The 12,612-nt window shown below is 54.4% G+C and overlaps 2 protein-coding genes across 2 annotated transcripts; both read left to right on the forward strand.

The window, feature by feature from the left end:
* Positions 1–7,136: 7,136 nt before the first annotated feature.
* On the forward strand, positions 7,137–8,638 carry sol2-1 (O-methyltransferase sol2; the record flags this gene model as incomplete). Its single annotated transcript, XM_037323988.1, has 4 exons — positions 7,137–7,642; positions 7,704–7,885; positions 7,990–8,099; positions 8,165–8,638. The coding sequence occupies 4 exons, from the start codon at positions 7,137–7,139 to the stop codon at positions 8,636–8,638; spliced, it is 1,272 nt and encodes a 423-aa protein (XP_037178021.1).
* A 1,065-nt stretch (positions 8,639–9,703) lies between these two features.
* patC-2 (Efflux pump patC) lies at positions 9,704–11,425 on the forward strand (the record flags this gene model as incomplete). The annotated part of the gene is made up of 2 exons (XM_037323989.1): positions 9,704–9,890; positions 9,951–11,425. The coding sequence occupies 2 exons, from the start codon at positions 9,704–9,706 to the stop codon at positions 11,423–11,425; spliced, it is 1,662 nt and encodes a 553-aa protein (XP_037178339.1).
* Between the last annotated feature and the right edge of the window lie 1,187 nt (positions 11,426–12,612).

Consider the following 12,612-nt stretch of genomic DNA (forward strand, 5'->3'; position numbering starts at 1 on the left):
CCCTTGGAGAAGTTGAGTAGGGCCTGGTCAAGATGAGAGACGTCCCAGGGGGTCAGAGGGCGGACAGCGGTGATGCGGCCGGCACGGAGGTGCTCGTCTACGGACCGCATGAGATCACCACCAAGTTCCGGGGCTGTTTCGACGACATGACCAAGATCGAAGGATGAAAAGCTGGCACCCTTCTGGAATAGCTCCAACCCAATACCGCGAGCGTTGTTGACGTCCAGCCGGCCAATGTCGATTAAGTGGCCGAGGGGTGCCAGCCCTTTTGTTGTTTCGTATAGCCAGTCGCCCTGTGCGGTACTGAGAATGATGTCGAAGCCGCGGTTGTCGGTTGCGGATATGGCACGCTTCAGCTCGGCAGAATCGCGCGCTTTGAAAACGTGCGAGGGCTTGAGACCGACTGTCTCGACGAGAAAGCGTAGCTTGTCATCCGAGCCGGCCATGCCAAAGACATCAGCGCCCTTGGCCCGAGCCAGCTGTATCGCTCCGAGGCCAACGCCGCCGGACGCAGACTGGATCAGCACCTTTTGCCCCTGGCGCAGGCGTGTAAGGTGCTCAAATGCGTACACAGCAGTCATGTACACCACAGGAAGGGTAGCGAGATCAGTCAAGTCATCGCCCGAGGCAGCTTTCTGAGCAAGACGCGCCGGCACGCGGGCGTAGTTGCCAAAGTGCCCCTTTCCAAGCCCGTATACCCGGTCACCAGTGACAAAGCCCGATTCGGCGCCGGCTGCTGTGACAACGCCGGAATACTCGGAGGACAGGTTGTTGCCATCGAAGCGACCTGTGCAGAGCACCAGGTCTTTCCAATTGAGCCCGACGGCGGCTAGTTTGACCTCAATCCAGTCGCGCGCCAGCGGCTGCCGGCGCAGCTCTGTGTCTGGACGGAAGTAAAGTGAGGTGAGGATACCCGTTGTCTCAAACGCGGCCCGCACCGGACCTTGGCCATCGAAAGGCAACATCTTGACGCCGCGGGTCGCCGGTGTGACGAAGACATCAGAGTAGCCGTCCAGCTCCGGCTCAGGGGTCAGCCGGCTCACCCATAGACGGCCGCTGTGCCAGTCAAACTCCCGGTCCTCGAAGCTATCGGGGTCAGAGGGCTGCTGGAGTGCTTGCTCGTAGTCTGCGAGCACACGGACGAGCTCTTCCAGATGGTCTTCGTTACTGACATCGAAATTGTCGGCATCCACGTCAACAGATAGGAAGCGTCCCGTTGGAGCCTCCGTGGAGATGGTACGAAGGAGGCCGTTTACAATGGCTCCATCCGGGCTTCGACCCTGCGTCATGCCCGAGGATGTGAGCCACACCATGGTGGACGTGTGGTGAGCCAGGTGCTTGAAGATGTCCAGACGATGCTGGTCGGCGTCCAGGAGAAGATTCTTTCCGGTCAAGAACGCAACCACGCGCGCGTTATTGGGTACATCCGTTACCGCAGTGTCGATTGAAATGGTCTTGACCGACAGGCCGCGGCGTTCTAGCGTGGATGATAGGCGATTCAGGAGCGGTGTGACACCCTCATCTCCGTGAAGAAGATGGACGACTTGGGCCCCAGCATTCAACTTCGCAGGAACGGGCTCGATGAGAGTGGATATGATCACCGTCGAGTGAGTCGAAGGGTGAGGATAGTCGTCGAGTACGATCTCGCCCCCTGAGAAACCGGACGCACGCAAAGCGGTATCCCACTCCGTATTACTCAAGAAGGGGCCGTTAGTCCGACCATCAGGCACGGCATGCCAGAATCCAGCCTGCGCACCGCCGATGAGTCCGACCCAGGCGCTGTTACGGCTTTCGGTGGCCTCAACTAACACCAGCTTGCCACCCGGACGCAGCAGCTTTCGGATATTCCCCAAGGCCTTGGTTACGGATGAGGCGGTGTGTACGGCTTGGGATGCGATGATGAGGTCGTAGGCTGCCGACTCATAGCCTTGCTCTAAAGGATCCTGTTCCATGTCAAGAATGGAGAAATCAACACTGCCGTGATCAGCAAGCTGAGATCGGGCCTGCTGGAGCGCGGCGTCCGAAATGTCAGTCACCGTGTAGTCCTGATAGCGCTTGAGACCCTTTGTGCTACTCAGCGCGGCTAACACAACGCGCGCCGTGTCGCCCTTTCCACCCTTAAGTTCCAGGATTCGGAGGTTTGGGTTGGTGTGGCTGATGAGGTCGAAAAGACTGGTTAAGTGGGGTTGTGCGCCGGTGAGGAACAAGCTCTTATCGTAAAAGTCGGCCAGCAGACCCCCCTCCGCCAGGATTTCATCGCCAGTCCTGCGGCTGTGAAGTATTTCTGCCAGACTATCGTGAAGACGCCGCAGAGCCTGCCCCTCGATGGTTTCGCCTGCATTCTGGTACGCTTCCTTAAGGGCCTCTTGACGTTGAGCAGATGACAGGTTCTTTGCCTTGGTGATGGTGTCTGCTTGGCTCCCCTCTACGAGTCTCTTGATCCACGCGATATAATGGCCAACTGGCGCTGACATATCCGACATCGCCTTGCTACCGGCGATATGGGTTTCATACATATCGACGGCAACTAGAGCTGCCAAGTTCTCCAGGTGGTCGAGCAGCGGCACAAGAGCAGCATTTTCTGGTGGTGGTGGGAGCAATGCGCGAGCCTGACGGTTGCTCAGAGCACGGAAATCGGGCCTATATACCATGCGTGTGAACGGGCTAGAGAAGGCCTTGGATTGTTCAGCATCGGAAGACCGGTCTTGAAGGGCGTAGCTGGTGCAGCGCAGGTTCTTGACCTCAATCATCAAGCCACCTGCAGGGCTTTGAAGTTGAAGCTGGATGTACGCTGATCGTAGACCACGAAACTCGCCATGGGCGATTGCAGTGCCCCAGTCAATATCATAGACCTCCTTTCCAGCTCGAACATGGAGCTCCGAGATATGGGTTGGCACGAAAGCTGTGGTGGCTCGGTCGGTTTGGCCGCCATGGCAGGCGACGAGGCCAAGCTGGATCATGGCGTCTAGTGAGGCAGGATGTATCGGGTAGCTCGACTCTCCTCCCTTGACTGTGCCAGATGTCGTCTTGAGGCCCAACTTGGCGGAGACCAACCCCTTGTCTGGAGCGGCGCGCATGTCCGAGAGTGCCTGGAACGCGGGGCCGTACCCGAGGCCGATGGCCGAGAATGTCTTGTACCAGGCACGCGAATCCACAGCCCGGGACTCATCGGCCGAGCTGATGCTCATCTCATCCGTATTCAGCGCTTCTGCAATGTCGATGCGAACCTGTCCGGTGCAGTGTTCCGTCCACTGGTCTGAGTCACGCGCGACAGAGCTGACAGAAAAACTGGCCCACGTCGGCTCCCGTGCCGTTGCCTGGTCGGGAAGTTCCAAGCTCAGCATAACCTCGATTCCGTGCTGGTCCTCGGGGATCTTCAGCTCCGTCTTAATGTCAACGTTACGCAGCGAGTATCCCGCAATGGGCAGGGCATCCGGAGACTCTTCGTGGATCTGCGAGGAAGCCACCATCGCCATGGCCATGTACTCGGCGGCGGGGAAGACCACATCCGGAAGTAGACGGTGGTGTTCGAGCCAGGGCAGGTCTTTGAGCCGCAGAACGTTCCGGAACTGCGGCCGCAGCTTCGCGTTGCCGGATACCTTGGACCCGATGAGGTCGTGCCGCGGCACGCTGCGGAGGCGGAACTCCTTGCTGGCGCGGCCTTCGTAGTAGCTGACCGGCCCGTAGGTGTACTGGTAAGGCGGGAGGTCTTTTACCATAACGCCGTGAGCCAGTGTTCCTGGCTCGTGGTCGTCGGTTGCGTTGACGGCTACGAGGTCGATCTCGGCGTTCAGACCGAACAGAGACCCGGCGAGCTGTAGCATGGGTATACGGCTGTCTTCACCGCGTTTCAAGGATCCGACGTGTGGTATCTTCTTGCCGATGCTCTTTCCGATTTGATCAAGCGGGCTTTTCAGCGCCGGGTGTGGTCCGATCTCTACCAGCGCCCCAATCTCCAGGCCTTCCAGCTGAAGGAGCTTGGTGACGGCCTCGGAGAAACGCACGGGGGACTCGAGGTTGGCGCGCCAGTAAGACGAATCGGCGTCAGCCATCTTGTTTGGCGTTACGGATGACGTCCAAGGTACCGGGGCATATCGATGCTGCTTCTCGCGCAGCTTAAGAGTCTCCAAATGCTTCATGCCGCCCTCCAGCAGGTCTTGATACTGGGAGCCCAGCGCAGCCATGTGATGCGAATGGTACGCATTGCCTCCTGTCTTAAGCAGCCGATTGAAGACGTTCTTGTCAGTCAAAGTCGCAGTCAGTTGATTGACAGCCTCCAACTCTCCAGAAAGCGTGACACTACCCGGCGAATTGATGGCCGCAATCTTGATTTCCTGCTCAAGACCCCTCAGAAACTCGGCCGCCTCGTCAGGACCCACGCCGACAGCGAGCATAGCGCCCTTACTCTTGTTGCCGTTGCTGGTGCCAGTGCTGATGCTGTTCTTGACCGATCCATTGGTCAGGCCGTTTCCATTGGCCACAACCTTGCTTCGGATACCTGGCTTGACGTAGTCTGGGTAAACAACGTTGACATGGTCGATGATACAATGTCCGATAGAACCACCGAAACCGGCAGACGTGATACTCGCCCGCCGCAGCTTACCCTCAGGCCAGGGGATGACCTCGGTGACGACCTTGGCTTTGGCCTTATCGAAGTCGATGCGGGGGTTCAGTGTCTTGACTCCAATACTGGGCGGAATCACACCCTCTTCGAGCGCTAGTACCGCCTTGAAGATACCCGCGAGTGCTGCCGCGCCCTCGGTATGGCCCAGGTTGGTCTTGGCGGACCCGATCAGCAGCCGGTCCTCCTCAGCATCCGATCGGCCGGGCCCGAAGACCTTGCCCGCAGCCTCCACCTCGAGAGGATCACCAACGCGCGTTCCTGTGCCGTGGCACTCGAGGAATATCGTCTCTGAGGGCGGCAGGTTGCCAGCGTTGACGTACGCCTTGCGGATGATTCCCTCCTGTGCGACGCCGCTGGGGTGGGTAATGCCGCTTGACCGGCCGTTGGCACCGATTGCACTCCCGCGAACCAAAGCTCTGATTGGGGATGCGTCTCGGATGGCTGTCTCCGGCTTCTTGAGATAGATGGCTGCAAATCCCTCGCCGCGGGCGTAGCCGTCAGCCGAGGCGTCAAATGCGTGGCTCATGTATGTGCCTGAGAGCGCACCCAGCTTGTCCATGGCAATCTGCATAGCTGGGTCCATGATCCAGTTTGCCGTTGCGACGATGGCTGAGTCACAGTCGCCATCGCGTATAGCCTGGATGGCGAAATGTAGCGCGTAAAGTGCTGATGTGCAGGCACTGTCAAGTGTGACGCTGTCTTCATGTTAGTAGTCACTCGGGGGTAACACGAAGCGAAACTTACCTAGGGCCGAGGAGATTGAAAATGTAGTTGATACGGTTGCTGAGAATATTGCGGCAGACACCTGTGGTGGCGTGTGGCCTCGCATACTCCCAGTCACGCGTCTGCGCATACGCGTTATCATAGGAGATGTCCGCAACATGAACGCCCGTACGAGTCCCGTTGACGCTCTCCCAAGTGTCGCCAGCACTCTCAAAGGCTTCATAGATAACTTCCAGAAGCTTCCGTGGTGAAGGATCCATGGTTTCAGCTTCAAGGCCTGAGATGCCGAAGAAGGCGCGGATCATCAGTCACCACGTATCCGCCCTTTGCTGCCGTAGTTCCGGGACGTTCTGGGTTGGGATGGTAGAACCCCTTGGCTGAGAAGCGAGGCTCGGCCCAGTCCTGGTATCCAGAGCGCTTGTTGATAAGGAATTCCCAGAGCCCGGATGTGTCGCGAATGCCTCCCGCCCAGCGGCAACCTTAGGAATACCATTAGCGTGCGAGTTTAGAAAGGTGATTAGAGGGACTTACCCATTCCCACGATGGCTACCGGCTCTGGTTGACGCGTCTCACTCATGTCGGTACGTGTTGCAAGTCTAGGTAGAGTATCTTTGATTGCCGTTGTATATTTGTCTTTTTGATAGCCAGAAGACACTCAGATGCTGTTGACTATGTCACACGTTGACAAATGGCCCTCAATTCAGGCGCTGATGTCCCGCTTGTCGTTGGGATTGATCTGATGTATTGCAGAGGTGTAAGAGTTGGGCACATGAACATTGAAAATGACATCCACGACTAATAGTCCATTGAACCTGAGGCTCCATGCTTTTCAGGATCTTTTTAAAGAGCACCCCGCAGGCGGCACCGGCGGCTAACGAGATAGTTCCTTTGAGCCAACACGAGAGTCCTCGTTGCCGCACAGTGAAGTGTATCGCCGGGGCTTCGACGAAGATCGTCAAACGGACGCACTTCGCCGCAATCTCACATCACAATTCCTCGTCGGCCGTTCACTCGGCCGGGCGCGTGCGTCACGAAAACAAAATGACATAACGCGGGCAGATTCGTAGCAAGGTATGGATACGCGCGTTGCTACAAAATGAGCCGTGAAATATCGGCCGTTTGTACGATATAAGCAACTATGCCCGAAACTTACATTATCCGGTTGTTGGTTGGTAATACCTATCGACTGATCAGAAACCAACGAATTGCTACATCCATAGTGGGGCTTGAGATGGGGAGCGCAGTCGTTCAGATTTTGCCCGCGAAACATCGGCCTACGTTGGTTGCGATGCTGTGGGTTTCTAGCTGCATGCCAACGGCGTCCATGGAACTATGTTGCCCAGCCGTTTCGTTATCTTTGACAATCCTACATCACTTTAGCTTTCCGAGGGATAACGAATCTGATGTATCGCAAGCTTCCCTTGACAGCCAACGCCAACAAGCGGCGCAGTTTACGATACCCCTCTTGTCAGCCCAAATGATAAAATATTATTTGCGCAAAAAACGGGCATTGCATGGCCACGTGCATTCCAATGGTGTAAAGTTACTTGGCTCTCCGGCTGGGCATTGACTCAGAAATTATCGAAACGGCATGACGCCCGAAGCCACAAGAAGTCCCGACCGAGACGGCTTTGCACTTGTCCCAACCAGCTAGTTTGATGCTGTATGCGAAGTCAACATGTAAGCTATAAAGGTATTATGCTTGTTAGTCTTTAGGCATTGATAGATGATCAGTATCCAAGATCAATACTGGCCTTCTAGTTTGAAGACAGCTTGCCCTGATTTCATCATGCCATCGCAAAGTAACGGCGCTCACGCTAGCGGACTCCTCGCCGTCGCCGAGGATATCGTCCAACAAACCCAGTGCATTGTCAAGTACTTGAACGCCAATAATCTTGAGCAGCCTTCTTTGGCAGCCAATGACACCGACCGCCCTGAGACCCTCGACTACGCCAAGCTTCAGGGAGAGCTGAAGCGATCCCTGGAAGACCTCCAGTATCTGGTCGAGGGCCCGAAGCGACACTTCCGGAACCTCGCCTGTCAAGGATACGAGCTCGCTGCAGTCTCAGTGGCCCTCGACTTTAACTTCTTCAGTATCGTCCCTGCCGAGGGAAAGATCTCACTGGAAGAATTGGCCGAGCGGGCTGGCGTTGATCTCGACAGAACGACCCGCATTGTTCGCCTCCTCGCTACCGAGTCCATCTTCCGAGAGCCAAAGCCTGGATATGTCGCGCACAATCCCAGCTCGTACCTTTTGCACAAGGACGAAGAGATTCGTGCAACGCTTCATTACACGTATGTCACCAATCTTATGATGGAACGCCTACAAATGCGGTATACTAAATGCTTCGAGCAGACTTGACGAGATGTTCAAAGCGGCCACCGCAACCGCTGACAATGTCAAGGTATCACCCAAGAGCTATGATAGTGCCGTCACCCCGTTCACCACGAGACATGGTCTTCCGATTTTCAATTTCTACGAGAAGGATACCCAGCGTTCCATCCGTTTTGCCAAAGCCATGGCAGGCTGGGCAAATTGTAGAGCCCCTTTCCCTTCCTATCAGTGTTATGCGCCGCTTCTTTGCTCCCAGACCTGGGGCTTATCTGATCACAATGGGATACCCTAGACTAACGCGTAAAAGTGAACCTCAACATTGATGCTCTGAAAGACTCCTTCCCATGGGGCAATCTGAACGGGACCGTCGTCGATGTCGGTGGTGGCAGCGGCAAGGTCTCCATTACTTTAGCAAAGGTAAGAAAGAAATTCTCACACTCTCCCTAATTTTCGTGAACATCTTTTCTCACTCTTTCATACAGAGCTTCCCCAACCTCAATTTCATCGTCCAAGACTCAGCCGACATGCACGTAGCAGGTCAATCACTCCTCACCGACGACACTCGCGGCCGCGTCACCTTCATGCAGCACAGCTTCTTCGACCCGCAGCCTGTTGCCGATGCCGCGGCCTTCATTTTGCGTGCGTGTGCGCTTAACTGGTGTGATGCCCGAGTCGTTGACATGTTCCGCGCCCTCGTCCCGGGTCTCGAGCGCTCCAAACCCGGCACGCCGTTGCTTATCAACGACATGATCTTGCCAGAGCACGGCGTGCTTAAGCGCGACGTGGAGCGTGGAATGCGCCAGATTGATTTAATCATGCTGGTGGGCTTTGGTGGTAAACTGCGTACTGCGGATGAGTTCGAGGTTCTGCTAAAGCAGGCGGATGAGAGATATGAGATCCGTTCTGTTCGTCCAGAGGGGTTGATGGGCTTGGTGGAGGCGCACTTACGCCGCTGAATTCAAAGTGTCATGGAAGCCGGGCATGGAGTAGACGAGGCGTGAAAATAGAGACAAAAGCTCTCGTATCGAGCTGAGAAAGCCGCTGCTTCATGCACTCTAAACTACTTTGAATCAAATTGGGCATAGACAAGTCTCATCAGGCACACGAACGAGTAAGGACACTGAGTTCAAAGAGTATAAATTCACAGTAGAGCACTTTGTGATGAGATCCCGCATCTGTGTGCCCTGGCGATAATCATGTAGAGGATACAGGTGGCTCAGTCTTGGAAGGCATCCCGGGGTTCTGCATTCAGCTCCGATGATACTCCGAACGTGTAAACAGACTGAAAAGGCATCTCATGTCGCATTGGGATGGCTGCCATGCCGCTGTGACATAGAGCCAGGCTACAATCCACATCCCAGTCAGTCTCGTTCAGGAAAGTGTCGCGTCGAATACCAACAGCCCCTTGCGTTCAATCATTAGGGGTCTGAATTTAAACTTTCACCGGATGCATACCGCTGTCTCCCACGGCCAACAGCCGTTCTCCCCACCCCACCCCTATGCTTGCTTTGATAAGGCGTGGTAAGATGCACTGCTACCTCCCTTGAATACCACCCCGTTCATCGGCGAACCAACGGCCGAGGGACGCATATGGCGACGCGGGCCGGCCCTAGAACCACCTGATGTTTAATTGAAAGAGTCGGGGACGCAAACCATTCGTCTACTTCCCCCCTGTCAACCGGCCGAATTCAATCCCGACTTTACAAATCTGACCAAGCCTGTCTGAGATTGCTGAAAGTGCCGTAGCGTCGATCAGCCGTGTGTTGACTGTTGACAAGATGGGCATCGGGATAATTCAAGGCCAGTAAGGGCCATTTTGATGAAAGCTTCATCAAAAACCTTATTAATATCTACGACTTCAAGACATCAATACCCAAGATGTAGTCGAGAAATTAGGATAAATAGACCTTCAATTCTTTTCTACCACTCTTTACTCATCAACTCACGACATCATACTTCATTCCTTCACGTTTCTTTCATCTGGTAGTCACGGTTCACACTTTATCCGTCAAAACACTTCAATGGCAGTGATTGACGAAGGGAAGGACAGCTCGGGCGACACCAGCCTGGGTGACATCACCACGTCCAAGGAAGGTTCAACGAGTCCGGCAGAAAACGGCTCAAAAGATGAAGAGAAGCAATCACAAGAAGCGCCAGACAGCTCCGAGACCACTTTGCAACCGGAGGCTCCTCCGCGTGATATCAACGGTTGAAAATGGTATCTTACCATCATTTCAATCTTGCTTTCTACCTTCATCTACGCTCTAGACAACACCGTGGTTGCCGACCTACAGCCAGTCATCATATTGGAGTTTGGCAACATTCAGAAACTCTCATGGCTCAGCGTTGCCTTTCTTCTCACCGCAACTGCCACCAATCTGGCTTGGGGCCGCTTGTACAGCCAGTTCAACCCAAAGTGGCTCTACATTTTCCACGTTGTTCTTTTTGAGGTTGGCTCTGTCATATGCGGCGCTGCGCCGACCATGGATGTAATGATTCTGGGCCGCGCCATCGCTGGAGCTGGCGGTTCGGGATTGTATGTCGGCTGCATGACACTCATTTCTACCACCACTACCATGGCCGAGCGCCCGCTATATGTCTCCAGCACCGGTCTCACCTGGGGTCTCGGCATCGTTCTCGGCCCCGTCATCGGCGGCGCCTTCAGCGAATCTTCAGTGGGTTGGCGCTGGGCCTTTTACATCAACCTTTTTATCGGCGCCGTGTGCGCACCCTTCTACATCTTCTTGATCCCGAGTAAAGACCCTCGCCCCGGCGCGTCGCTTCGCTCTCGTTTTGCCGAGGTGGACTATGCCGGTTTCACTCTCCAAGCCGGGGCACTCACCGCCTTGATCCTGGCAGTCAACTTGGGCGGTGTTGTGTATCCATGGGACTCTGGCCGCATCATTGCGTTGTTTGTTGTTACCGGGGCCTTATTCATCATACTCGGTATTCAGCAAGTTTTCAACATCTTCACCACACCCGATCGGCGCACCATCCCCATTCAGTTCTTCCGCTCTCGTTCTGTCCTCATCCTGTTTGTAGTCTGCGCTACCGGTGGTGCAGGCTCATTCGTGCCCATCTACATGGTACCCATTTTCTTCCAGTTTACCCGCAATGACGGCCCATTGGATGCCGGTGTCCGGCTGCTTCCCTTCATTGTCGTGATGGTAGTTATTGTCTTCAGCAACGGCGCTCTGATGCCTAAGCTGGGATATTATATGCCATGGTACCTGGTGGGCGGCCTTCTAGTTGTAGTGGGAGGCGCTCTCATGTACACAGTGGAGCAAGACACGCCCACAAGCCGCGTGTATGATTACACGGTGATCATCGGCGCTGGAGTGGGCATGTTTCTACAAGCTTCCTTCTCCGTCGTTCAAACGGTTGTGAAGCCGCTTGATATCCCTCCAGCCATCGGATTCATCACTCTGGCCCAATTCGTGGGAATCACCCTCTCCTTGGCCATCGCCAACGCCATCCTCCTCAACTCCAGCCAAGATAAGATTGAACAAATCTTGCCCAACACACCCTCAGCTGATATTCAAGCTGCAATCCTGGGTGCCCGCTCAAGCCTTGTGCGTGGTCTCTCTGCAGAGCTCAGGACCCGGGTTCTCGATGCTATCGTCAAAGCCATAGATCAGACATACACGCTGGTCATTGCCGCCGGAGGGCTCACCGCTATTCTGAGTCTCATCATGCGGCGTGAGAGACTCTTTGGGGCAAGCACTGGCATTGCTGCCGCCTGAGAGGTGCTCGTCAACATTGTCTTCTTCGAGTAGATGACTCAAGACTTTGCTTTTTCAGGCTGCCTGTCCTTTCTCGAGATCTCTTACTTATCGAGGAAGGTGGGCTTTTGTCATTGCCAATTCTTCCTTTCGACCCAGCAACCCAGCTCAGTACAGACATCATGACAAACGTGGTCTCTGCAGGAAGCGACATGACCGGCCCATGCCGTCGAAGGGATAAAGGGACCTTCATTGTATCATTAGTCTAGACCATAGTTGGATAATTCATCAGACCATTGGCTTGAAGGATATGACTTCTCGCCCCTCCACTTCCTTTCGAGAGCCTTCTGACATCGCTCACCGTACCGCACTGAGCTCTACTCGTAACGCAGATCAAGGCCTTTTCGAGACGCGTGTCGATTTTGACAAAGATTGCTTCGGAGCATATTTCGCGAAATACTATACACTCGCTGATCGCGACCTCGTCACTGGGGAGCACGTCATGAGATGGGTGGAGACTAAACGTCAAATCAGATTCCACCGCTTGGATTCCTAAGATAATGCTTCCGAATACAGCCTTCCAGCTTCCAGGGCTCGCGCTCAAAGTAAATGTATCCTGTTCGATGCAACATCTTTGCGACCTCTTGCCCTCAGGCGGATTAGAGTCACCACGGTCCACGGCTGCAGGAAACCCTGTGGCAATGCAGATTCTCTAAATCCCTTGCAAAACTTTACGTGGCGTATAGAGTCTAAATAATGGGGCGTGTCAGACGACTTGACTGCCAGCTTTTGCTTTAAAGGGAAAGAAGAAATGTTATAACCCTGGATTGAGGCAAGGATTTGATCCATCCCATCGGTCTCCAACCAATAAGTAGTTAAGTAACCTCCACGCGGTAAGAACTTGGGATCTCTGTTGACTATGTGCATATGCATAAATAGTATTTTGCCCTGGAGGTTATATTCTTCCCCAGCTGATAACAAAACGAATATGGAAGAAACATTCAAATTTATACGCGGACAAGAGGCACCAAGTAACATCTCAATAATCTCAACCATGTTTACTCCTCATTCTTCTGAATGTTCACCTAGGGTCTAAGTCTCAAAAAGCACTAATCCGCTCTGTGGACTATCCTATAACTAGCCTTAGGATCGGCAAGCGATGGGCTGACCTCCAGCAGGTTAAATATCCACACCATAAGAGTTGTAAC

Source organism: Colletotrichum aenigma (assembly GCF_013390185.1).
Source record: "Colletotrichum aenigma strain Cg56 chromosome Unknown KSG_Cg56_contig05, whole genome shotgun sequence".
In the NCBI taxonomy this organism is placed as follows: Eukaryota; Fungi; Ascomycota; class Sordariomycetes; order Glomerellales; family Glomerellaceae; genus Colletotrichum; species Colletotrichum aenigma.